This window comes from Dermacentor silvarum, chromosome 3 (assembly GCF_013339745.2).
Source record: "Dermacentor silvarum isolate Dsil-2018 chromosome 3, BIME_Dsil_1.4, whole genome shotgun sequence".
Taxonomy (NCBI): Eukaryota; Metazoa; Arthropoda; class Arachnida; order Ixodida; family Ixodidae; genus Dermacentor; species Dermacentor silvarum.
In genome coordinates, this window is record NC_051156.1 from 131,562,261 (window position 1) to 131,586,768 (window position 24,508).

The 24,508-nt window shown below is 48.1% G+C and overlaps 1 protein-coding gene across 1 annotated transcript in view; it reads right to left on the bottom strand.

The window, feature by feature from the left end:
• Nucleotides 1-24,508, bottom strand: part of LOC125944346 (neprilysin-3-like) — a 75,122-nt gene that overhangs the window by 28,970 nt on the left and 21,644 nt on the right. The window contains exons 5-7 of the mRNA XM_049664741.1: nt 18,391-18,459; nt 15,374-15,673; nt 2,645-2,842 (exon numbers count right to left, since the gene is read on the bottom strand). Of these exons, the coding sequence (XP_049520698.1) occupies nt 2,645-2,842; nt 15,374-15,673; nt 18,391-18,459 (567 nt within the window). The remainder of the gene's footprint in view (nt 1-2,644; nt 2,843-15,373; nt 15,674-18,390; nt 18,460-24,508) is intronic.

Consider the following 24,508-nt stretch of genomic DNA (forward strand, 5'->3'; position numbering starts at 1 on the left):
TCTCCTTCACCTCCTCTACTCTTATAGGGACGTCTTTGACCTTTGTGATCATTCTCTGGCTCCAACCTGCGCTATCCGGCATCGAATAAACACTGGCGATGCCCATCCGGTTCACCGACGTCCACACTGCGCATCTCCTGCAGAGCGCCGCATCAACCAAAAGGACGTCGACAAAATGCTCGCCAAAGATATAATCAAGCCGTCCTGCAGCCCTTTGGCTTCTCCTGTGGTTCTTGTTAAAAAGAAAGATGACAGTAGGAGATTTTGCGTGAATTACTGGCATCTCAACAAGATCACCAAAAAAGACGTGTACCCGCTCCCACACATAGACGACGCACTGGATTTCCCTCACGGCGCCAATTACTTTCTTCAATCAACCTTCGGTCCGGGTACTGGCGGATCGCTGTTGATGACATGAACCTTTAGAAGACTGCTTTTGTTACCTCTGACGACCTTTACCAATTTAAATGCATGTCCTTCGGCTTATGCAACGCCCCGGCCACCTTCGAACCCATGATGGACACCCTCTCACACGGTTTCAACTGGTCTGTTAGCCTGTGTTATCTTGATTACGTTGTAAGGGGGTTTATTTACAAGCAGGGGCTACGTAACAACAACCTTGGCCCAAGAGCGTCGGTCGCTGTCTCACGCTCTCCGGGCTGCCGGACGTCGTCGTCGTCTCTCAGTAGTTCGTGACCCTCTTCCCCACTACAACGTCATTGTATTTTCACCGACATTTGAAACGCATCTTGACCGACTTTCTTCTATACTTTCGGTGTGTCGCAAAGTCAGCCTGCAACTGAATTAAACTAAGTGCCACTTCAGGCGTCAGCAACTTATCATGCTCGATCATCTCGTCGACTGAAGCGGTGTTCGCCCCGACCCTGACAAGTTCGAGCAGTGCAGCAGTTCACCGTTTCGATTTGCACAAAGGAAGTTGGCAGCTTTCTGGGACTGTGCTCCTACTTCGGTCGTTTTGTGAAGAATTTCGCGGAAATCGCACGCCCTCTCACAAACTTACTGAAGAAAGGCATCTCGTTTTTTATTTATTTTTTTTTTGGGGGGGGGGGGGTGCTGCGCAGGCTTCCACTTTCTCTACCCTCATCACGTCGCTCACTACATCACCTGTTCTGGATCATTTCGACAGCTCCGCTCCAACAGAACTCCGCACCGATGCCAGCGGCTACCGAACGGGCGCTGTTCTAGTCCGGCATCAGAATGGGTACGCCCGTGTTATCGCCTATGCCAGCCTTCTCCTTGCCCTAGCCGAACAGAACAACTCTATTACGGAACGGGAGTGTCTTGCCCTCGTTTGGGTGGTGGGTAAATTCCGCCCCTACTTATATGGCCAGCATTTCACCGTCACTACCTATCACTACGCACTTCACTGGCTTTCGTCGCTTAAGGGTCCCACTGGGCGTCTATCTTGGTCGCTGGGCACTCCGCCTCCTAGAATACACTTACTCTGTTTCTTATAAATCTGACCGATTGCACCAGGATGCTGACTGTTTGTCGCGCAATCCAGTGGATCCGCCATGACGCGCCTGCATGTGTGCTCTCGCTCTCCGCTTTAAGCCACATCCGTGACGAACAGCGCCGTGATCCCATTTTAAGTGAGGTTATTCAGAAGCTGGATTACGCAACGCCCGATCCTTCCCTTCGCCTCTTCGTGCTTAAAGATGGCATATTATATCGCTACAACGTCCACCCGGACGGACGCGAAGTGTAGCGCGTTGTTCCTATGCATGTGCGCTTGAGTGTTCTTGGCCAGCTACATGTCGCCCACGTAACAATACCTACAGGGCGTTTTTTGCAATACAGTTTTTTAGACAAGAAGTTATGACCGGGACACAGCTCTCGTCTTCGCAAACAAGCTGTGCGGCGAAGCGGAAGCCGTATGCCGCTGCCTAAGTTAGTCTCACTTGAATAATTAACAAACATTTGTTTATTGTCGTTCTTGTTAATAAGTTGAAGGCAGTTGTTTACACTGAACATTTGTAGGGCGTCACAATTTATGGCATAATAATTCTTTTGAAATCTGAAATACCGCCCCTGATTTGAGATATTGATCATTGAAAGCGAACGCAAATCCAGGCAATATCTGGAATGAGCGCGTCCCGTTGCACGTCAGACGGTAACGCCCCGTAAAGAAGTTATGCGATGTCTGAATGATAGCACGTCTCGGCAAAGCCTGACCCGACACTCAGCGACACATGCTTGCCCGCCAAAGCGAGCCGTATCAGTAGCTGTCCTAACTTATCGAGGCATTGAACTTGATTTTTGTCCGGGCACTTCGGGCTGATACGATAGCGACACCACCTGCTCTGCGTTCCCGCGGCGCTCGGTTTCAACTTGCCCGGATTTACCGTTGAAATTATGGGGTAAATATATGGAATTACGTGCCAATTTCAACATCTCTGAAAAAAATAAGGTGCATTAAATGTGACTGCCTTCAATTTCGCAATTTAAACAGCCCCTCGGGTAATAACAAGAAACTTATTAAATGTATTAATTTGTATTCTCCTAATAGATTAAGAGAATAGGTGTGTTACGGTGAGAGCGTTTTTAAAAAAAATCTGTATTGTCGGAAAAAAAAGCACCCTGTATATGCCACATTTAGACTACGAGTAAAATGAAAACTGACTGTAATGCTTTTCGAGCGACACGGGGTCCAATCGATTATCTGGACTTCCCACGTAGGAGGTGAGGTTGTCTAGCTTGCGGAGGGCCACTTCTCGACCTCTGCCCGTGAACCAGCTTGATGACTCCAAAGACTTGCGGAAGGCACTGCGGAGTCTGGTCACCATACGCTTAGCCCGGTCAACCATCTCCAGTGGCACCTCTGTTAAATAGAAAAAATATGCCAGACGATCGAGTTGCAACAAGCCTGATGCTACAAGAAGCACTGGCAAATACGTGAAAAATATGTGACTCAAGTTAGGCACTGCAAAATGAAGTACCAACAAGACACTACATGGCTCGGATAATGTGTACCTTTTGTACTATGTTATACCTTCGTTCGCATTGTTCTTGGTCTCAGGAATGTGGCGCCCAGGTGTATTATTTATATACTTATTTCGCTATACTGTAGACCACTGTGGCCCAGGTAGGAGGAACATTGCATACATATAGAGAGAAAGAAAAGGAAAAAAAGAACACACCATGCCCAGTTCTCGCAAAATCCAAAAGCGAAAAATAATTGGCGACAGTGCTCGTATTTTTGCAACAGCAGCATTTTTCCAAGAAATTTAGCACGAAATAAAACAAAACACAAATACACTTTGTGGTTTAGGATTGAGGAGTGGGAAGGTTTAGGAGTGAGGATCAACGGCGAATATCTCAGCAGCCTTCGGTTTGTAGATGACATTGTCCTATTCGGCAACAATGGAGACGAATTGCAACAAATTATCGGGGACCTTATCCGAGAAAGCGTAAGAGGGGGGTTGAAGATTAATCCCTGCGATCACCCATTACCCTTCACTTGCGCTAGCTGATTCCAACTTGCGCCTGCAAATTTCCTAACTTCATCACCTCACCTAGTTTTCTGCCACCCTCAACTGCGCTTCCCTTCTCTTGGTATCCATTCTGTAACTCTAATGGTGAACCTGTTATCCATCCTACGCATTACATGGCCTACCCAGCTCCATTTTTTTCTCTTAATGTCAATTAGGATATCGGCTATCCCCGTTTGGCTCTCTGATCCAAACCACTCTCTTCCTGTTTCATAACGTTAGACGTAACATTTTTCGTTCCATCACTCTTTGAGCGGTCTTTAACTTGTTCTCGAACGTCTTTGTTAACCTCGAAGTTTCTGGCCCATATTTAACACCGGTAGAACGCAATGATTGTACACTTTTCTTTTCAACGACAGAGGTAAGCTTCCAGTCAGGATTTGTCAATATCTGCCGTATGCACCCCAACGCAATTTTATTATTCTGTAAATTTACTTCTCATGATCAGTGTCCCTTGTGAGTATTGACCTAGATAAACGTACTCTTTTACAGACTCTAGAGGCTGACTGGCGATTCTGAATTCTTGTTTCCTTGGCAGGCTATTGAACATTATCTTTGTCTTCTGCATATTAAACTTCAACCCCACTCTTACACTTTATCGGTTAAGGTCCTAAATCATTTGCTGTAATTCATCCCCATTGTTGCTGAATCAGACAATGTCATCTGCAAACCGAAGGTTGCGGAGATATTCGCCGTTGATTCTCACTCCTAAACTTTCCCAGTCTAAGAGCTTGAATACTTTTTCTAAGCATGCAGCGAATAGCAGTGGAGATATTGTGTCTATTTGCCCGACCCCTTTCTTGATAACTAACTTTCCACTGTTCTTGTGGAGAACCAAGGTGGCTGTAGAATCCTTGTAGATATTTGTCAAGATATTCACGTATGCCTCCTGTACTTTTTGATTACCTAATGCCTCTGAACCCTTAAAGCAATGCAATGTAGCAACATAAATGCGAAGGAAAGAGAGGTGAACTTAGCATTTTGTTAGAAGATGCGCTTTAATACAAAGACGTTGATGGCGTTCTTTGTTGATGCTTGGTTTCTGCTTCTGGTAATGGAAAGAAATTTGGATATCTACTCTAGAATACACAAAAGGGCGAAAGCTTGCACTATAGGCCGCGCAATGCTCAAGACTCAGCGAAGCTGGCCGATTGATGGCGTCTCTTGGTTGTAGCTAGGTTATCTCTCCTTGTTTCTTTCTCTCGCTTTCTTTCTTTCTCCCGCTCTTTCTTTCCATCTCTTTCTTTCTCAATTTCTATTTTCTCTCTATCTCTCCTTCTTTATCTTTCTCTCTCTCTTCCTTTCTTTTATTTCTCTCTCTCCTTCTATCTTTCTCTCTCACTCCTATTTTCTCTTTCTCTCTCCCAAAAGAAGTTGTGTTGCAATCGTCAGTAATGCAACCATATGATTGCCATAAATGCACGTTCTGCAAGCGTGGGTGTATAGCGCAGTGGTTATGATGCTCGCCTTCGGACCGTGGCTACCCGGGTTCGAATCCTTCGTTGCCAAGAACGTTCATTCTCTTTTAGTTATTTATTGATGACAGGCCGCGATCGCAAACCCGCCATGATGACGGCACGGCGCATGCGCAGTAGCGCGCAGGTGGCGGGAGCTCGGCGGAGCCGTGTCTGTGTGGCGTCGCCTGGTTGCCATGGCTACGGTGCGGCAGTCTCGTGCCACAGGTACAAATTACGACTTGCTTAAACAGCTATGCTGTTAACATGTATTGTTCAATCTATATTTACTGTACACAACACGGCAATACGCAATAAATTGAGCCAAGATAGACACGATACCACTCACAGAAATAATGTTGGAAGTACTGAGTGAGTCAGAAAGAGGCATGGAGGCACACAAAAGCTGCTGTGATTGTAGAAAATAGGACGATCCAGAATTGTTGTGCCTTCGCAATAAGTTTTTAGGGTGCCAACGGATTATGTCCTATGTTTTCACTTTCATTTTGTTATGCCAGATGCCTTTTTCGCCGCACAGATGACTGTAAAACATAACCTTTTACAGCATAGTGCTACGAAGACAATTCAATAAGCTTCATTTGCACGATGACACTCGTATTCTTCGTTTGTTTTCTCACATGTGACGTATAGTTCGCAATGTAAAATATAGATCCACCAACTCCGTTTGAGTTACTATGGCGTTCAGTATGAGCAGTGGCCGGAGCGTTCTCGCTGTTGAGCATGCGGCGCTATGGCGCCCTCGAGAAAAAAGTGCAGGTGATATCGTGATTTACACGATGCATATATCGCTGTCTCCTTTCGTTGAAGAGCAATAATATACGGTTGAACCAGGCACCTGTAACTTCACCGCAAACCTTTAAAATAAAAGCAAGTATACTCACGAACCTAGGGCACCGGTGTGCCGTTTTAGTGGATTTTAGTACGTTTGATCTATTCATCTCCAATCTTGGAGAAGTGTGGGACATAGCAGATGCTGCTGTACATGCACCTTCTTTATTTTTTGACAAGCATAACATATGCTTCTCTAAGATGAAGATTGTGGAAAAGTTTTAGAAAGTAATGGCGTAAACGATGAAGTCATGACATTTTATACAATATACACGCTTATAGCATCGCAAGAAAACGAATGCAGGTGTACTTTGTCAAGTACACTGGGCCTATGTATATGCTAGAGGGGAGTGTTTGTTCTCAAAGCACACACTACCGTTTTTTACCTGTATTACGAAAAAACATTTTGCTGACCAGAAGAACTTCAGAGACCGTATAAATATATTAAGGATTACATGAACATTGCTATTATTCCTCCTGGTTCTTTTCTTGCTGCAGAAAAAAATTGAGGACGCTCTTAACTTCTCAGTCAATAAAATAGCGAGCAGTTATATTAAATTTAAATAAACAACAAGAATTTACATATCATATTGTCACCTGTAGTAGTGGGAATAGGGCAAGCGCAGAGGCGCAAGAAGAAAGAAGTATGCGTGCTAACCGCCCCGCTCGATAGTTAGTTCTCGCCGCCGTTTTCGCCAGAGCCCAGCCGCTCTCAATAAACGTCGTCAGCCCCCTTTTGAAGACGCGTGGCAAAGTGGTGGAGGTGCGGGGTATTTCTTACTCATGCCACAGACTCCTCCTGGGAGCAGAAGCACCAGCCCTGTGTTAGTCCATAATCCCGTCCATCGGACAAGCCGCAGGATCCGGGGACTGCCCCCTGAAGGCACCGTAGTGCTTCAGACTACCCCAACCGGTATGAACGTGCAAAGACGAACCGGTATACACTTCAGAACCCGCTGGTGTCGAAGTCGTTCCATGGTGACGTCTTCGAAGACGTCGAAGATTGGATGACCGACTTCGAGCGCGTCGCCGAATACAACTAATGGGACGACGCGACTAAACGTAGGAATGTCTACTTTTGCCTCGAGGACGGCGCGCGTGCATGGTTTCAAAACCGTGAGGAGCAACTGACGTCGTGGCGCGAGTTCCGCCGTCATCTACTGGACACTTAGGCCAGTCCTACTCGCCGCGAACGAGCCGAACGAGCAATTCAGGTCCGCGTCCAGCTTCCCAGCGAAAGCGTTACCGCGTTTGTCGAAGCTATGACGCGCCTCTTCAGACGAGCAGACCCTGGAATGACCGAGGACGAGAAGTTGCGTTACCTGATGCGAGGGGTGAAGGAGCAGCTCTTCACTGGTCTGGTGCGCAATCCTCCGACGACTGTCGCCGAATTTCTATCCGAGGCGGTCAGTATGGAGAAGATGCTTCAGCAGCGCTCTAACTTTTACGAGCGGCAAGTGAACGCGACTACGGACATGTAGGCGGCCATCGGAAGCCACAATGACAACCTTCGAGACCTCATCCGCACCGTTGTGCGCGAAGAGATACTGAAGGTTTACGGCACCCCACAAGCCACTGTGAGCTCCATTGCGAGTGTAATAAGAGTTGAAGTGCACCAAGCGCTCCGGTCCACCGTTCCTTTTCCTAACACCGCGCCTGCGCCTTCTGTACACCACCGTGCGACCTACGCAGAAGTCTTGCGACAGCCTTCTTCGTTCCCGCCGCGGTTTGTGCAGGCCGCTCAGCTGGTTGCACTCCCACCAGCCCAACCGGTGCCATACTGTCATGAGTAAGACGCCGGCGGCGAAATAAAAGAAGACGAGGACGATGTGATCGGAGCGTTCCGAACGGCACGAGCTCTCGAGGCGCGTGAGCCGAGCCGTAATCGAGGGATGAACGGCGCTGTCTGAGGATTATCGACGTGGTTCCGGGCCAGGAAGGTCGCATCGCCAGCACCGCTCTGGCGACGGGAGACTTGGGGGTCTGGCCGAGTCCGTGACGTTGGCCGTCCAAGGCGTGGCCGTCGACCTCGGCAAGTTCGGGCGAGGCTCCTGGACGAGCTGCAGCTGCTCACGGCAGGACCAGGCACCCCAGAGAGGCTCCCCCTTCTGCGGCAGACCGGCACGATTGATCCTCCTCGGGACGCCACGTCAGCACTCTTGAAGGAGTTGGGACGCGTCCCGACGCTAGGCCTAGGCAGGTAGGCCTAAGCTACGGCGACCGCCGTTGCGGACGAGCCGACGAGCTCATCACCGACGAAGCACCAGCGAGCTCCCTACTGGTAAAGAGACGACGCGCCGACAACAAGGCAAAAGCGACTATAGCATCAACGAGTACACCGACTGCTGGAGAAAAGGGACCGACGAGCTTCGAACTCGGACAGACGTGCAACGACGAACGCAGCAAGGTGACTCTTTGTTTGTAGCGTCTCTGAGATAAGACAGGGTTGCCTGACTGTGAAGAGTTAGCCGCCACGGACGCGCATAGGCGCCAAGTAGAATGTTTTGCACATTAGGCTTTGTATTTTAGTTTGTATTTTTATTAGTATTTCTTCTCGTAGTGTGCTTAGATGTGCTTGATTTTTAGTTTGAGTTTTGAGTGTGTGTGTTATTAAAAAAATCTGTTTGCTGTGTCGCCATCCGTCTTCCTTCTCCATCTCGTCTAACACCCGCACGCCTCCGAGATCGGTGACAAACACATCACACATACATCGAGGAACGACGCACGCCTCCACCCTTTCCCCATGCCGCTTCTCCGGTTGTGCTTCCGCAAGAGCAATGGTGCATTATGCCGATGATCGACGCATGTCCCCTCGGAAGTCAGACGTTTGGTGCACTCCGGATCGCCGTCCTCTGTGTTTACACTGTGGTGAGGCAGATCATTTGTACCGCCAGTGCCCATACCGACGCCTCGGGTTGCGGGGCTTTTCCGCCTATTCGCCGCCGCCCCGACTGGGCCAACGACCTCGGGACATTGAGGATTATCTGGCTCAGCAACGCACGCCACCGCCTACCGGGCGGAAGTCACGCTTGCCGTCGCCAAGGCGATTTTCACCATCGCCCCAGCGGTATTCGAGCGGACGGTCGCCAAGTCCCCGCCGGGAAAACTAACTACAGCGACCTTTGGGGGCAAGGCCGCTGGCAGTCGACGCGCTGAAGACCTCCGATCGACGCGAGTAAACAAGGGTACCGGCCCGACATCAACTGCAGCTGAACGGAATGACCGGCTTTCGCTCGACATACCGGTAGCGATCGACGGTTACGCGGTTAGCGCTTTAGTGGATACCGGAGCGGACTATTCTATATTAAGCGGGAAGATGGCGACGTTTCTGAAGAAAGTTGTTACCCCTTGGCATGGCTCGCAGATTCGAACGGCTGGCGGTCACGTCGTTACTCCACTGGGATCCTGCACGACAAGAGTTCGAATTCGAGGATCGACATTCGTGGCGAGTTGCCTTGTCCTACGTGAATGCTCCCGCGACGTCATTCTCGGAGTTGGCTTGCTGCAGGAATACGGCGCTGTTATTGACTTACAGGGAGGTGTAGTCACCTTCTCAGCCGACCAAGCAATCGACACAAACGACGACAAACGACGTGACGACGCGTTACGTGTTTCCGCTGAAAGTGTTACGCTTCCTCCACGAGCCAGTGTTCTAGTCGAAGTGATGTGCGGTGGAATGCGCGAAGGTAGAGTGGTCGCAGAAAGTAACTTAGCGAATCTACTGACGCAAGGTGTTTGTGCGGCCAGGAGTGTGCTGCAGCTTCGTGATGGCCGATCTAAGTTGCTAGTCACCAACTTTAGTAAAGAGCTTCGACACCTCTTCCGCGGTACTTCGGTAGCGTTTGCCGAATAAATAGAAAACGTGGCTGAATGTTTTGCCCCTGAAACAGTGAGGCTGGTTGACAAGTCACTGGGCACCGTCGACATTAATCCCGAGTTATCGAACGACAAACAGGTAGCACTGCACGAGCTCTTGCTTGAATTCAGGGCATGCTTCGCAAGCTCGTCAAACGTACGCCAGACTTCGGTTACAAGGCACAGGATCATCACATGCGACGACGCACGCCCGATACACCAGCAGCCTTACCGCGTGTCGGCAAAGGAACGCGCAGCGATTCGTACGCAAGTACAAGAGATGCTTGAAGACGGCGTGATCGAACCTTCCAACAGCTCATGGTCGTTTCCGGTCGTTCGTGTCAAAAAGAAAGACGGAACGCTGCGCTTTTGCGTCGACTACCGGAAGCTCAACAACGTAACTAAAAAGGACGTGTACCCACTGCCACGTATCGACGACTCGTTAGATAGACTGCGGCGTGCCCAGTACTTTTTGTCACTCGATTTGAAAAGTGGATACTGGCAGATCGAGGTAGACGAACGAGACCGCGAGAAAACTGCCTTTGTGACTCCCGATGGCCTTTACGAATTTCGAGTGCTCCCTTTCGGTTTGTGTTCAGCCCCAGCAACTTTCCAGCGAATGATGGATATTGTCCTCGCTGGATTGAAGTGGCAGACTTGCCTTGTGTATCTTGACGACGTAGTTGTCTTTTCTGAAACATTTGAGCAACATCTTAATCGCCTGCGGCATGTGCTAGAAGCGCTCCGATCGGCTGGCCTCACGCTTAAACCAGAGAAGTGCCACTTCGGTTATGAAGAGCTCAAGTTTCTCGGACATGTCGTCAGCGCGAAAGAAGTTTGACCCGATCCCGACAACCTTGCCGCTGTAGCAGCTTTTTCTCTTCCTACCGACAAGAAGGCCGTCCGACGCTTCCTGGCTTGTGTGCGTATTATCGCCGCTTCATCGACAACTTCTCGAAGATTGGCATTTGCCTGGACGCCATTTGCCTGGACGAATGAGCAACAAGCGGCCTTCGCTGAACTACGCCAACGCATGCAGTCAGCACCCGTCCTGGCATATTTCGACGAAGAGGCTGACACCGAGGTGCATACTGACGTCAGCAACATCGGCCTTGGCGCAGTACTCGTCCAACGTCAAGACGGCATTGAACGAGTAATAGCCTCTGCTAGCCGCTTGCTGTCCCGTGCCGAGGCGAACTACTCTACTACAGAAAAAGAGTGTCTCGCGGTCGTCTGGGCGATCACGAAGTTTCGCCCTTATCTCTACGGCTGTCCCTTCAAAGTGGTGACAGACCACCATGCTCTATGTTGGTTGGTGAACATACGCGATCCTTCAGGACGGCTGGCACGGTGGAGCTTTCGGCTACAGGAATTCGACGTCACCATAGTTTATAAGTCTGGCCGCAAGCATGAAGACGCCGATACGTTGTGGCGTGCTCCCGCCGAATCTGTCAGTCGACAGTCAGAGGACGACGACGGATTCCTTGGCGCCCTTACTACGTCAGACTTGGTCAAATCGCAGCGTGACGACGCTGAAATTCGACCTCTCATCGACCACTTAGAGGGCCATGAAACAACCATACCACGCCATCTACGTCACGTCTTGACGTCCTTCTGTCTACGAGACAATGTGCTGTACAAGAAGAACGCCCGCCCGAATGATCGAGCCTACCTCCTAGTAGTTCCCAAAGACTCGCGGGACGATATTCTTTTCGCTTGCCACGACGAGCCTACATCTGGCCACCTCGGCTCCTCACTAACGCTTGCTAGAGTGCGCGAGATGTATTACTGGCCCGGACTTTCGGCAAGCATCAAGCAGTATGTGAAAGGCTGCCGTGAATGTCAGCGACGAAAGTCACCACCCCTGAAGCCCGCCGGGTTATTGCAACCCATTGAACCACCTCATAAGCCATTCGACCAAGTTGGCTTGGACATTCTTGGGCCTTTTCCTCTGTCAACCGACGGCAACAAGTGGGTGATTGTCGCCACTGACTATTTAACCCGCTATGCCGAGACAGAGGCGCTCCCACGAGCCACGGCTTCTGAGGTAGCGCAGTTATTCATGTGTCAAATTGTATTGCGCCATGGTGCCCCAGCCACTGTTATCACAGATAGAGGAACGGCGTTCACGGCACAGCTCACGCACGAAATTTTTCAACTAAGCAACACCAGGCATCGAAAGATGACCGCTTACCATCCACAGTCCAACGGCCTTACGGAGCGATTAAACCAGACCGTCACAGACATGATTTCTATGTACATCGACGTCCAGCACAAAACATGGGATCGTATCCTGCCTTATGTGACGTTCGCGTATAATACCGCCGTACAAGAAACAACGTGCTTCACACCATTTCGCCTTGTCTACGGCCGCGAAGTACAGACGATGCTTGACGCTATGCTTCCGTGCCACGACGCCGAGCACCTAACTACTGACGCCGAAGAATTTGCTCAGCGCGCTGAGGAGGCTCGCCAGCTCGCGCGGCTGCACATCGGTGAGCAGCAACACGCAGATGCACGGCGCTATAACATCCGTCACCGGCAAGTGCGCTACAGTCCCGGAGACCAAGTGTTGGTGTGGACCCCTGTTCGCCGCCGTGGCCTTTGTGCAAAGTTTCTCAGCCGGTATTTTGGCCCCTACAAAGTGCTGCGCCGCATTAGTGACGTGAACTATGAAGTCGTTCCAGACAGTGCGGCGCAAACACGGCGTCGACAACCACGTAGTTCTGACGTAGTTCACGTCGTACGCATGAAGCCCTACGTTGCGCGTTCGTGATTTTTACGCTCCCATTTGCACCTAATGCACTTACCTCTCCGTTTCTAGAGAGGTAGAGAATTGTTTCTAGCTACGCTGCTGTAGCTCTCGCTGTGTTCTGTGCGCGAGCATCTTCATTGAGCGTGTGTTGTTTTGTTGTTGTTGTTTTTTTTTTCTTTCTTACACCACTTCTTGAGCATCGAGCCTATGCCCTTACCAAGGAAGGGGGAAATGGTCACCTGTAGTAGTGGGAATAGGGCAAGCGCAGAGGCGCAAGAAGAAAGAAGTGCGCGTGCTAACCGCCCCGCTCGATAGTTAGCTATCGCCGCCGTTTTCGCCAGAGCCCAGCCGCTCTCAATAAACGTCGTCAGCCCCCTATTGAAGATGCGTGGCAATATAAACATTATTTAAAAAGGCAGATACCTTACACACAATTTATTTACAAAATTCTAAATAGGCGGGAGAAAACAGAAAACAGCCAAGACGACCTATGCTCCTCTGCCAATCGAGATGAGTTATGCAATGAAAGTAGGGAAACCCACACGGTTTAATGACGTTAAGCGTCATTTGCTTAAAGGGATACGGACACAAAATCTGAAAATTTTACGAAAATGCTGAAAATGAATCCTCAGTGTGTGATTACACAGAAAAGTACTCACTTAGCTCACTTTTGATCCGATGGCTTTATTTTTGGCGTTTTTGTGAGCGTGCGCCTCGCCGCCCGACCCACGCCAGTTGGAAGGCGTGACGTCACGACACCCTCGTCGGATAGCCAGCAGGCGGGAGCGGTCATTAGAAGCGCGCTGACGCCGCCATCGTAAGCATGGATTCGAGTTGTGGTACGTCTACCAGCGATGAGTACACGTCTGAACACGAGGACCATTCCAACTTGGCAAGAAATATTACCGCTTACGGTTACGAGCTTTCCGCGTCAAGCGACAGAGAAGAGCAGGCGGCCGTCGAAGTGCCAGTCAGGTTTTCGCGAACCGTGGCGTGAAGATTTACCTCTGCACCACACACTTGTGGAAGAATTATTTGTCATTTCCTCTGTAAATTTGCTTTTCCAAGAGCGCACGTAGGCGAGCCAGCTCGGGGGTACTTCAGCACTGCCTGGATGACTGAATAGTAGTTTATGTAGCTGCTGTAAAGTATCAGTGCCTCCGAGACTATCACGTCCACTTCGCCAGCCACCCGACAGATGACAGCGCCTGCTGGCGTTCTCCCCAGTTTTCCCCCTTTTAGCCTGTGGAGAAGCAGAACTGTGTGTGTGTTTGCCCCGCTGCCATGTAGGACTGATCTCGTGAGTCGCGCTCGCGCGCGCAAGCCTTGTATTGTTTTACTATGCTTTGCCAACTTCTTTAAAGACATTACTGCCTTCGTGCCCAGCCTCGGGCATCTCGCCCCAGCCTCGCCCTCACACAACTCAAGAAGGCTGTAAGTGAACGAAAACAGTACCGACATCTTTTCGCCTCCTCTTTTCAAACGCGCCACTGATCATTGCTGCCTTGCGTTTTCGTGAGAAATCTGATGGCACAACGTCAGGCTTTAGGCGTTGCCTTTTGAGCGGCATGCCGAGGCTTTTCAGCACAGCCGGGCTGGTCACATAATCATCGCCGACGAAGTGGTCCGCGCAAATGAAGTCATTTTTTATAGGGCTGGGCATGATGGCTGACAGCCAGGTATCCAAAGTCTACGCACCTTCTCGTATCTGGGAAACGTGTGCGACGGCGTGTCACGACTGATGATGCTGTTATAACAGCAATGTCTCGGCATTTCATTCCGCCGCGACGAACGCGTTCCACACCAAGCGACTACCGCGGGAAGGCGCATGTAAGACGTACCACCTGCGTGGAGCGTCGACGGGAATAATGTTTCCGACGAACCACGTGCAAAGATCGCCGAAAGAAGTTAAACAAACGCTGCAAGGGACCGATACCCCCGGAAACACTGCAACGGCTGTGGCTGACCTTGGCCGCGCGCGCGTGAGGGTGGGTGTTATGACGTCAAATTTCAGCTTTTGCCGGCAGCCGCTTGGAGGCGGGGTGCAGCTTAAGATCGCAAAAAAAAACATGTTTCTCGTTTTTTTTAAAGCAGCTTGTTGTATTCGTCATTTTCAACAGGTCAACTTTTGTTCCGACGCAAAAAAAAAACACCCGCCAACTTTTATGTCCGTATCCCTTTAAACAAATATTTGTGGCCTAGTAAAATATCCATGAAGGATGTTGCCGGTAAATCGTGTGCGATCTGGACGTCTACAGCACTCGGTGAGATGTTAAAGAACATGAAACACTTTTGCGTGAAAGCTCAGTAACACGTAGAACGACGCACTGTTTTTCAAGGAACACAATTATGCACTTCTATCAACAGAAATATGAAGTATGCAATGTTTAGTTTATTCCGCGCTAACATATTTGTCCGGCTTTGTGAAGGCGACCTCCGCCGTAATCTACCTTCCAAAGAGTTTCTTTTCATCGCCAGATAAACTCATAATACCATTGAAAGGATAGCTTCTAAATGCGTTAAAGAACCCGTGAAATGGACGGACTAGCGGTGACGCGATCATAGAGCCCGTTAAATGCAACTGTCTCCTCATTTGGTGATGATGCAAAGGCTGTGCGCGCTTCAACAAACATGAGCGCACTAGTGATTTATGCTTAAAGTGATTCGCCCCATGTCGAGTTACTATGGTCTGGACGAAGCTGGCCTCAACTGCAGCCGGCCGGCAGTTCTAATGTTGCAACTAGCCCACCCTTAAAAAAAGTGGGAGCTATATTGGGAATCCCCTTTCTAGCTGGTACCTTTATATTTACTAATGGCGTAATTCTCAAAATTACTCAATTTTCTTCAGGGACAGTATAATGCTTTCGGCACATCTGCACAACAAACTTGTAGCTCGACAATGTCTCTATGCCTAACGCTGTGAGAAGTTTTAAACGTAGGAGACGTACGTGACTGAAAGTAGGGGCTCTTCATCGCCCGATTCATCACTTTTCCAACGAGCGCGTAGCAATATTTCTTGACGTGCTGGTAGCTAACAGGACTTTTTCCAAAAAGCCGTTCTGGCACTGTATAAGTAAGCAGCTGCCTGTAGATGCTCCAGGCGACAAGGTATCTGAGCCCGTTTTCACCCACAAACTTGCTCTCGAACAGCTTCACGAGCACCTTGACCACAAGTCGTTCATGTTGAATTGAATCCGAACCCTTATAGAGGCCGTTGGTGTACTTGGAAAAATAGGCCTCCCATTCATCTGGATAGTATAAAAAGAATAAAGAAACGGCAAGAAGTTAATATTAGTGTAGAAACGATAGCAAGGGCCACTAAGGGGCCTGGAGGTTTATCTACAACCATAAGAAGCCAAGAAGAATAAGGCAAGGCAATCATAGGGGAAGTTCTCTGTAGTTTTTAATAGAAGTTTAGAAGTGATAAGATCAAGAGGAATTAAAGTAGACGGAAAATATCTTGCCGCTGTTTAACATCGGCTACGAATAACTGCTAAATTGAAAGCTATTAACACATTCAGTGCCACGACGTTGAGTGGCTATAGAAAAAAAAAGTGCTAGGTTGATATGTTTAAGTACCCAAGACTGTGGGTTCCGTCTCCAGCCGCGGCAAGTCGTTTTATTCCCCTCCACTCTTTTGCACTTCAATCACAAGCTACAAGTAATTTCCGTTATTTTTTTCGTTCGCTGCATTATTTGTTGGCTTTATTGATCAGTGCAGCGCGACTGGCTGCTCGAGGCACTTTGCGTGTATTCGCAGGCTTGTTTCATGCTCGGAAAAGCACTTTTATGTAGCATTTATTCAAGAACAGAAGGCTGTATAAGCAGTCTTCCACGTTGCTCAACCATTTTATCATTGACACTTTTCATTTAGTTATATTATTTGAGAAGTAGAATAAGTCATTAAAGCTAAATATATAATTAGGCGGAATGCTAAAAATTATCCCATAATCTCCAAAAGACCGCAAATATTGCCTTGGTTCGGTCCAGCTACGTGACATATGCATATTTTCAAATCTTTGTGCATGATAGTTGGGACAGTCTGTATGTTGGTCAAGAGAGCACTTACTTCGATATCATCAGGCCATAACAAACACGACAGCTTAAAGTGTACTTAGGTAATTGGGATCTGTATGTTAGAGCGCTGACATATTGCGATACTTTGTGCTGCTCAGTATGTAGTAAAGTGATTACCTTTTCCAAACTGTTCAATTTATTAATCGAGCAAACTGCTATGTATACACTGGTTTGGTAACCCTCGATCGGAAGTCGAAGAAAAGGAAAATGGTTGCCTTAGTAAAGCTCATAAGCACGACTACATTTTACTTCTTTTTTCTACACGTGTCTCTGCAGTTCTGACTGTCCTTCAATATTAGGAAACTAAATATCTGATTCAAACGCGTATTGATTATCTGTGTTATTTTGTGCAGTAACTCGGGCGTCAGCCGAGATCGCTGGTGACCTAATAAATGTTCTGTCGCTTTCTTGACTAGTTCTCGACTTCCATGCCCGACTTCTCCTTCCTTTGCATTGTTGATGAAAGCCTTATGGTGCACAGAACGACTCTGAACACCAAAACGTTACGAAATGTGCAAGTGTATAATTGACGTCACCATGTACTTTTCAATGCTCCCCTGGAAGCAGAAAATGACGAACACCCCTTATTTCATTGGTGATGGCGGTACTTAAGAGCCAATTGAACATTGTAACTTGTCATCATTTTCAATATAGTCACTACTGGCCCAAGGTCACCTTTCACCGCTGGCAATTTCAGATTTCTTAGAAAAATTGATTTATGCCCTATTTGCGGGGTTAGATATTACAAGGAGGGATTCCAAGTGGTGTCTTGAAGTCAAATTTAACTTCAAGACATCACTTAGAATCCCTCACAATCCAAATGATAGATAGCACCCTCAACCGGAAGGACGGAACCTTCCCCCCCTCCTATCTACACGCGCAGCTTATGTCATATTTTAAACCGTGTAAACATTGTATCGCACGTCCTTGATTTCATTGTGAACAAGGCTCCCGTCAGGGGAGCCGAAACGTCTTTTGTTGTATTCATTCAGTGGTCGGTGGCCTTTTTTTTAACCTTCTTCATGATGCCTCCCGACCAGACGGGCTTCCGTCAAAACCTCGACTTCACCCTGTTGCGTGTATTCAAACGAAGATTCGCTGCTGGTCCACGGCTCCGTATGAAGGCAAAAAATTTCATAAAGTTACTATGTTCAGCTATCCGAGGCAACTTGCTATGTGTCCTTCTGTGAAACGTGTAGTCTCTCATGTATTTAGGTCAAAAACCTTAATGCGGAAGTTTCAGCTGGAAACACGAGAAAAGTGTGATTTTTTCAACTTGGGGATGCTTTTTTTCTAACGTGTTACTGCGTTACGCTGAAATGTTTTAGCCATATTATACGACATAATACTCACGGAAGTAGTGATCCCAACTACTAAGGATACATGTACACACATCATGAAAAAGTTTGGAATATGCTCTAAATTACTATTTTTGTACGAATTACGGCTATATAAGAACAAATAAAGCCGGGGCGCACATCGCATTGTGCCTAGTGACGCACAATCTTTCTAAGATGATAAGGCAAAATTTTCGCTCTCCGTCAATTATGGTTATTTTTTTTTTCAATATCATGAGTTGCTCTCAGGGAACAATCCGAATGGCACTGAGGTAGATAAATCTTTGTTCGCACAACCTATCTTACAAATGCATCTTTTAGAATTTTAAATGTCTAGAATTTTAAAAATTAATTAGAGGGGATTGCGTTTTTGGCAGGTGTGTTTGGCACCAGAGCGCCTATTGCTTTTTGAAATGTGCACTGTAATGAATCATCGTTAATTCGCGTTAAGCAGCATCACAAAATTGCGCGTAAATTATTTTGCAAGCATGCAGTGAATGTAGTAAAGCAGTTCCAGATACCTGAAGTAATGTGTGGCTTTGTGTAGTTACCGAGGGAACGAATGGGTGTGCGCTCAACGACGTTCTTGGAAGAATTCTGGCTTTTGGTGATAACTTCAACTGCAAAATGAAGCACACAGATTAGTTACGAAGATGAATTTTGATATATAATAAAAGCTGCTCAATGTATTTACACTCCAGATGCAGTGAGCAGGTATATGATTACGAGGGTCTTGTGGAAGTGCCGGCACTAACCAGTGACCCAGTTGGCATGGAAGAGGTTAGACGCGGACATACAGACCCCGGAACTACTCCTGAAGAACTCACTGCCAACCTCCGCGTGCGCACACAGGGGGCGAGAGTGCACAGTGCGCGGATGCTTGGTGCTACCAAATCTGCTTTGCTCACCTTCGAGGGCCACCTCATCCCGCGCTATGTACTGTATTACGGGGGAGGGGGGGAGGTAGCCTGCCACCCATAGAAGCCGACGCGGCAAGCCTACCAAGTCTGCTTACAAGCGGGGCACCGAACAGACGTGTGTCCTACGCCGAGCGCTTGAGTGTGTCGGCAGTGCGGTACGGTCACCCCTGTGCTCCCAAATGCCAAATATGTGGGGAAGGCCACCTGACGGGCGCCAAACAGTGCTCACAGAGACTGAAGACCCTGCGGCCACGGCCAACCCCACCCACCCAACCCCGTGGGCACAACCCCCAGCGCAACCCACCCAATCCCAAACGCAGGTGGTTCAGCAAGGAGGGGGAGACTTCGTGCAGCCTCTCTCACTCGCGGTCGCAGTCTTTCCCTCCCCTACCCCCTGCAGGACCTGGCCAGTAGCAACAGCCGCAGAACCAGGACCGGAAGTCCAAGGGGCAACAGCAGCAACCCACACGCCAACAGCCCCAGCAGGCCTCTCGCAAGTCTGCCGAGAAGTCTGCCATTCCCCACCACACCGAACAATAAATAAAGAGGAATCAGTCACTTGGAGACAAATCCAAACCGGCACGTATCCCAATTTGCACATCCTCAGTAGAATACATCCATCCTACGGCATACGCTCCTCGCTGCCCATGGTGCTCAGATAAAGCAACCTTATATCATATCACGTGGGCATGTCAGGCTATCACTGCCGTACCCCCCATACAACATCCCACAGCGGAGCGATCGGAAGAGCTGCTGGCCGGCGAGAGCCTGGACGATCAGCTAAGTCTGAGTGACCGGGCCCGCAGAGCGGCAGCCGCAAGCAGAGCGCTGGACTGAGCCCCCCCTGCAAGCCAAGAACGTCCGACCAGCCGGAGTCTCTTCGCAGCAATTTTAAGGCCTATAAATAAGTTTTTACCACAACCACCAACAGTTGTTCGCGTGTCGTACGCCGTTGTCGACACGGTGTTTAGCCGCTCCTCTTCACCGCTCCCCACTCCCCTTCCACTGGGCAGTCGCGTTTCCTCTCCGCCGTGCGTTCGCTCCGCGTGAAAGCGCGCGTCCCTCGCGCTCGCGCGCTTTCACGCGCACATAAGTCGCGTTTGCTCCCCGCCGTGCGTTCGCTCCCCGTGAAAGCGCGCGTCCCTCGCCCCCGCGCACTTTCACTCGCACATCCAGTATACAGCCAATGAGAGTTTTTTCTATTGCCGGACGCGACCATCGAAGAGTGAGCCCTTAACAGCTTCGATGTACAAACTTTGATGAGCTAACCGAAGTGTGGGCGAAATTGTTCGTATTTCTCATGAACTCTAACACTCTATTGGCCAGTACTATGCAGCCCCTACTCCTTTCTCTCGAAGCAGCTCACGCCGAAAGCAGCTGCAAAAAGTTAACGGAAATGGTTTGCACTACGTCTAACTCGTCGTCCGAAACATCTACTTGTGTTTAAGGGACTTCTCTTCCGCTCCTAGTGTGACAACGAATCTGACAATATTTTTCTATCAACCGGACGATGAACAGCTTGTGATCGATCATTCGCTCTTCTGTCAATATTAGTCACTGGTATTTAGCATAGCTGAGTGGCAGCCCTTCATTCGCTGCAGTCATCCTCCTCATTTAACTTTCAGGTGATTTTTATGTATTTAGTTATTTGTTTATTTTATATTAACAGCGAAGCTGTTAAAGCTGGACCAGAAACGTCCGAAGTTCGCAGAAACTCCGCGAGGCTGCCTAGCAACAACCAAGCCACAGCTGCGCACCACCTGGTCTAACCTCGCCTTGCCGCGCATGCGCCGAAGCAGTAGCAATGACGTCACCTCGCGTTGCCTAGTAACCGCCGGCGCAGGTACGCGCGCGCTTACGCCCGACACAGACACGGCTCCGCCGAGCTCCCGCCAGCTGCGCGCTACTGCGCATGCGTGGTGACGTCATCCCTGCGTGTCGTCAACTGCGCGCATCCCGTACACTGTGCATAGCTTTCGCCCAGTGTGCATGGCTTGGCCTCGCAGATTGCCATAAAAGGGGCTGCACCTAGTCGTGTCAACATTCGCTTGATTTCGAGCGGCTATCCTCCGAAGCATTCGGCGTCGGCAAGCAACAGCGTTCTTGGCACTGTGCCAATCGTTGTTAGCCTGCCTGCGTTTGTGGCATGCAAGGAACGATGTCGCTCGTAGGCGCCGACGCGTCCACCGCTAATCACGCGAAATGTCGCGAAAGGGAAAGTACCTCCGAAAATGATCGCTCGAGAATACCTTCCTTACATGCGTAGTTAGGTTAAACCAAGGTAAGACCTAGCAGCAACAAAGTTAATACCTAGTAATAGTAGCAGCCAGTAAGACTTGAGGATGGATAGTTTCGCTCTGCCTAAGTTTTGCACGAGCGAGTGCAAACTTGCCCGAATTTTTCGTTTGTTCACTCAATAGTTCATTCATTCACTCACCTAAACTACTTTTGAGACATGAACAAGAAGTTGGCAATAGATTGCATTTAAATGGCACACATTTACAGAAAACTCGTATTCTATCCTAAATAGCCGCATTCATGCGAAATGAACACATTGCACGTACGCACATGAGACGTAGCGGTGGCTCCAAAACTTAAAATAGCACAAAATAGCCTGCATCTACACATGTTCATGAGATTTAGTAGATGTTTTAAATGCCTGAGAGAAGCAGCCGTGTCATGCTGTGATTGCATTGTCTCTCAGGGCACTATAATACTAAAAGGTTAACTACAAAGAAAACTACCATGATTTTGCCACTTTATACAAAATGACGCAAATGTTACAAAATCTGCGTTTTTTGCAGCTTGTTCGCTCTATTACCTGACTGTAGGTGGAACGAAGGAATGCTTAATTGCATCTGTCATGCAATAACAGCACATACAACCGACAATACCAAGCACTATCCTATTCACGCATGATCGGCACCCTTCACGTTTATGAATAAACAGCTTTATGCACTATAGACCTGCCCTCACTTCGCGGTCTGGTCGTTAGTGCTGTACACAGTTTTGTCTATTATGGCGTCTTTAATTAATTTATTGCATTTGCTTTATATCAGACAAGATCAGAACCTGACTGCCGTGGGAGAAGCGGCAAAAGGCCAAGAAAATACCTCACTTGTCCGTGCCACACTGGCAGCAAACTGCTAGAGGATACAGCGCACAAGGAGAAAAAGAAATACACAATATAACACGTACCTAAATATACTGAACAGGTCGTGAGGTGATGACATACATATAATGAGTGAGTGCTTGAGATAAGTGGCCGTACTATGCAAAATCCTAAAGGACTCTTACTCATTATTTATCTAAACTAAGGAAGTATGTGGAAATCGGGAGTAGTTTCGTATTACTCGGCCAATACGTAGATAAATATTAACGGTTTTGGTGGAAATGGCACACACTACTATGCTTTGAGTGATCGAGTATTGATTTGGCATGCCTGCACTACGATGCCCTCAATTAATTGCGTTTGCCATAAAAGAGACTGGATGTCAGAAGAACTGCGTTAAAGATATGACTTCAGGAAAGTGTGCAAGCTAGTAGTGGCGGTCGAAGCATATTTCGGGATGAAATCTCTCCAGTCTCCCTCTAATAACTCGTCCCAAGAATCGAACGGGTACAATAAAGAAGTGAAATCACTGATAATTTTTTACATCATAATTATTTTAGGGTGACACAAAGAGAAGCTCTCGTATTTCGCGTCAATGATATATAACAAAAGACTAATCTGCTTCAGTACGTTTATACAAAAAATGTGGTTGATCCCTCTTATATAGGAATCGGTATAGAACACGAAAGTGAAACGTGTCTTCACAGAAGTAGTGTAATGTTTATTGCACATTGATATATAATGTCTATTGGTGTTTTGTGGCTAAAGCGCCCTTAGGCGTTGATGCACCTACGCTGACGCCTGGTGGCACGTCTCCTCCATCACGACTACCAACGTCGATGACCATGAGCAACCGTCGTGCATATGGAAGCTGGACTACGCTGCACACGCTAGCACAACGCGAAAGACGAAGCACGTAACTGACACACTAATACAACGCGCAAGACAAAGCACGTAACTGAATCGTCACCGAGTCAAATCAGCGCGTACAGCGCGTCGTAATTGCAGCCTCCGCGATCAACTTCAGAAACATTTTCAGAGCTAATTGCGGAGGCCACGCTCCACTGTGCTGAGTACGGTGAACGCCACCTAGGTGGCGTTGGTAGTGCTTCTTGATGCCAGCGTCCCTTCGAATGCTGGCATCGAGGCGTCGTAGTGCTGAGACCACCGAAGCGTTCACTGTCGGTGCGCGTTAGTGTCATAATGCAGTACTTCTCTTTTCTGCTCGTAGGCGGCGGCACCGCCCCGAGCAAGAGCGCGGGTACACGGAGGAGTGTTAGATATATAAGGCGCGTCTGTGTAGCTCTCTGCAAATGCGTTTGTGGCGCAATGGGTTAAACGCTCGGCGATCTATCGTCGCGGACCGAGAGGTCGTGGGTTCGATTTCCAAATTTTGCATGTTTGTGGAACTTTTTCTTCTGGTTTCTTTCTTTGTATTATGTTCTATGACGTATTTCCGTGACGGAAATACGTCAGTGAAGTCTTGGTGGACCCCGGCATAAAACACTTTCGTGTTAAAAAGTAAAAAAGAGGCGGTAAGTTGAAGAGAAACACTAACATAACTCCTTGTTTAAGAAGTGAGGCTGTTGCTTTTGACGTTCTCACCGACAGAAGTGCACTAGTCTAATATATTGTCTCAGAGTGTGGCAGAGCAAATGAATGAAGAAGAGGAGAATGAGGTTCTTCTTGGAATCACATGTCGATCGACGCTAATGCTTCGGAAAGTGCTGACGCCTGGAGACTGACTCAGCGTGTACTTAAACAGCGTTTACGCGACAATTTCGGTGGAGGTGCAAGGCTATAATATTGTGACACATGGACTGCGCATAGAGAACCTTAAGGTGTGAACATGAATTTTGTGAAGTTCTAGTGCTGAACTGCCCTTCGAATAGGCAAGTAAGTCAAGTGCACACGGGTTTGTTCTTGTGTTACGAATATTTGTTTCTACACGGTGGTGCTATTTAGGGGCATATTGAAATACTGCGACTAATGTAGAAACAAACACATTTGTCCTTATTGTAAACGCAAAAAGATTACTTGCGTGATTGGAAATAACACGTATCCTTATACTTATAGTGCAGAGATATAAGTATACGGCGGTTTATGTCAGGCACTGATTCAGTCTGAACAGATAATTTTGACCCAGGGCTATATTACATTGATAAATAATTGGGACAGGTGAAGGAAGCGTTGGCTTGGGAAATGGCATCTGCAGAACACTTTCAATAAGCCATACATTATTCCTGCTACGAGAAGTCGTATGCAACGCTAAATAGCCAGTGGTCGGAAAAGTAGAAGAATCACTCTGTGGAAAGCATGAACTATCACAGGACGGTGTCGTAGCCTAAGCAGACAGGGTACACTTAAAATTATCAAACTTGAAGAAAGCTAAATATCGTGGTAAGAGATCATGTGAAAGCAGAAATGTCGCTTTAAGATTTAGAATGTGATAACGCAGTTTCATCAAGGTAGTAAGCAGCTTCACAGGAATTTCTTTACGATGTGCATTACATTACCGCAAAATATCTTTTTTATTTTGATTCCTTTAACTATAATAAAATCATATACATTTGTAATTTATGTTGTCAAAGTTTGTTAAAAACATCATTGGAGAATTATTCAAGGAAATATTATCAA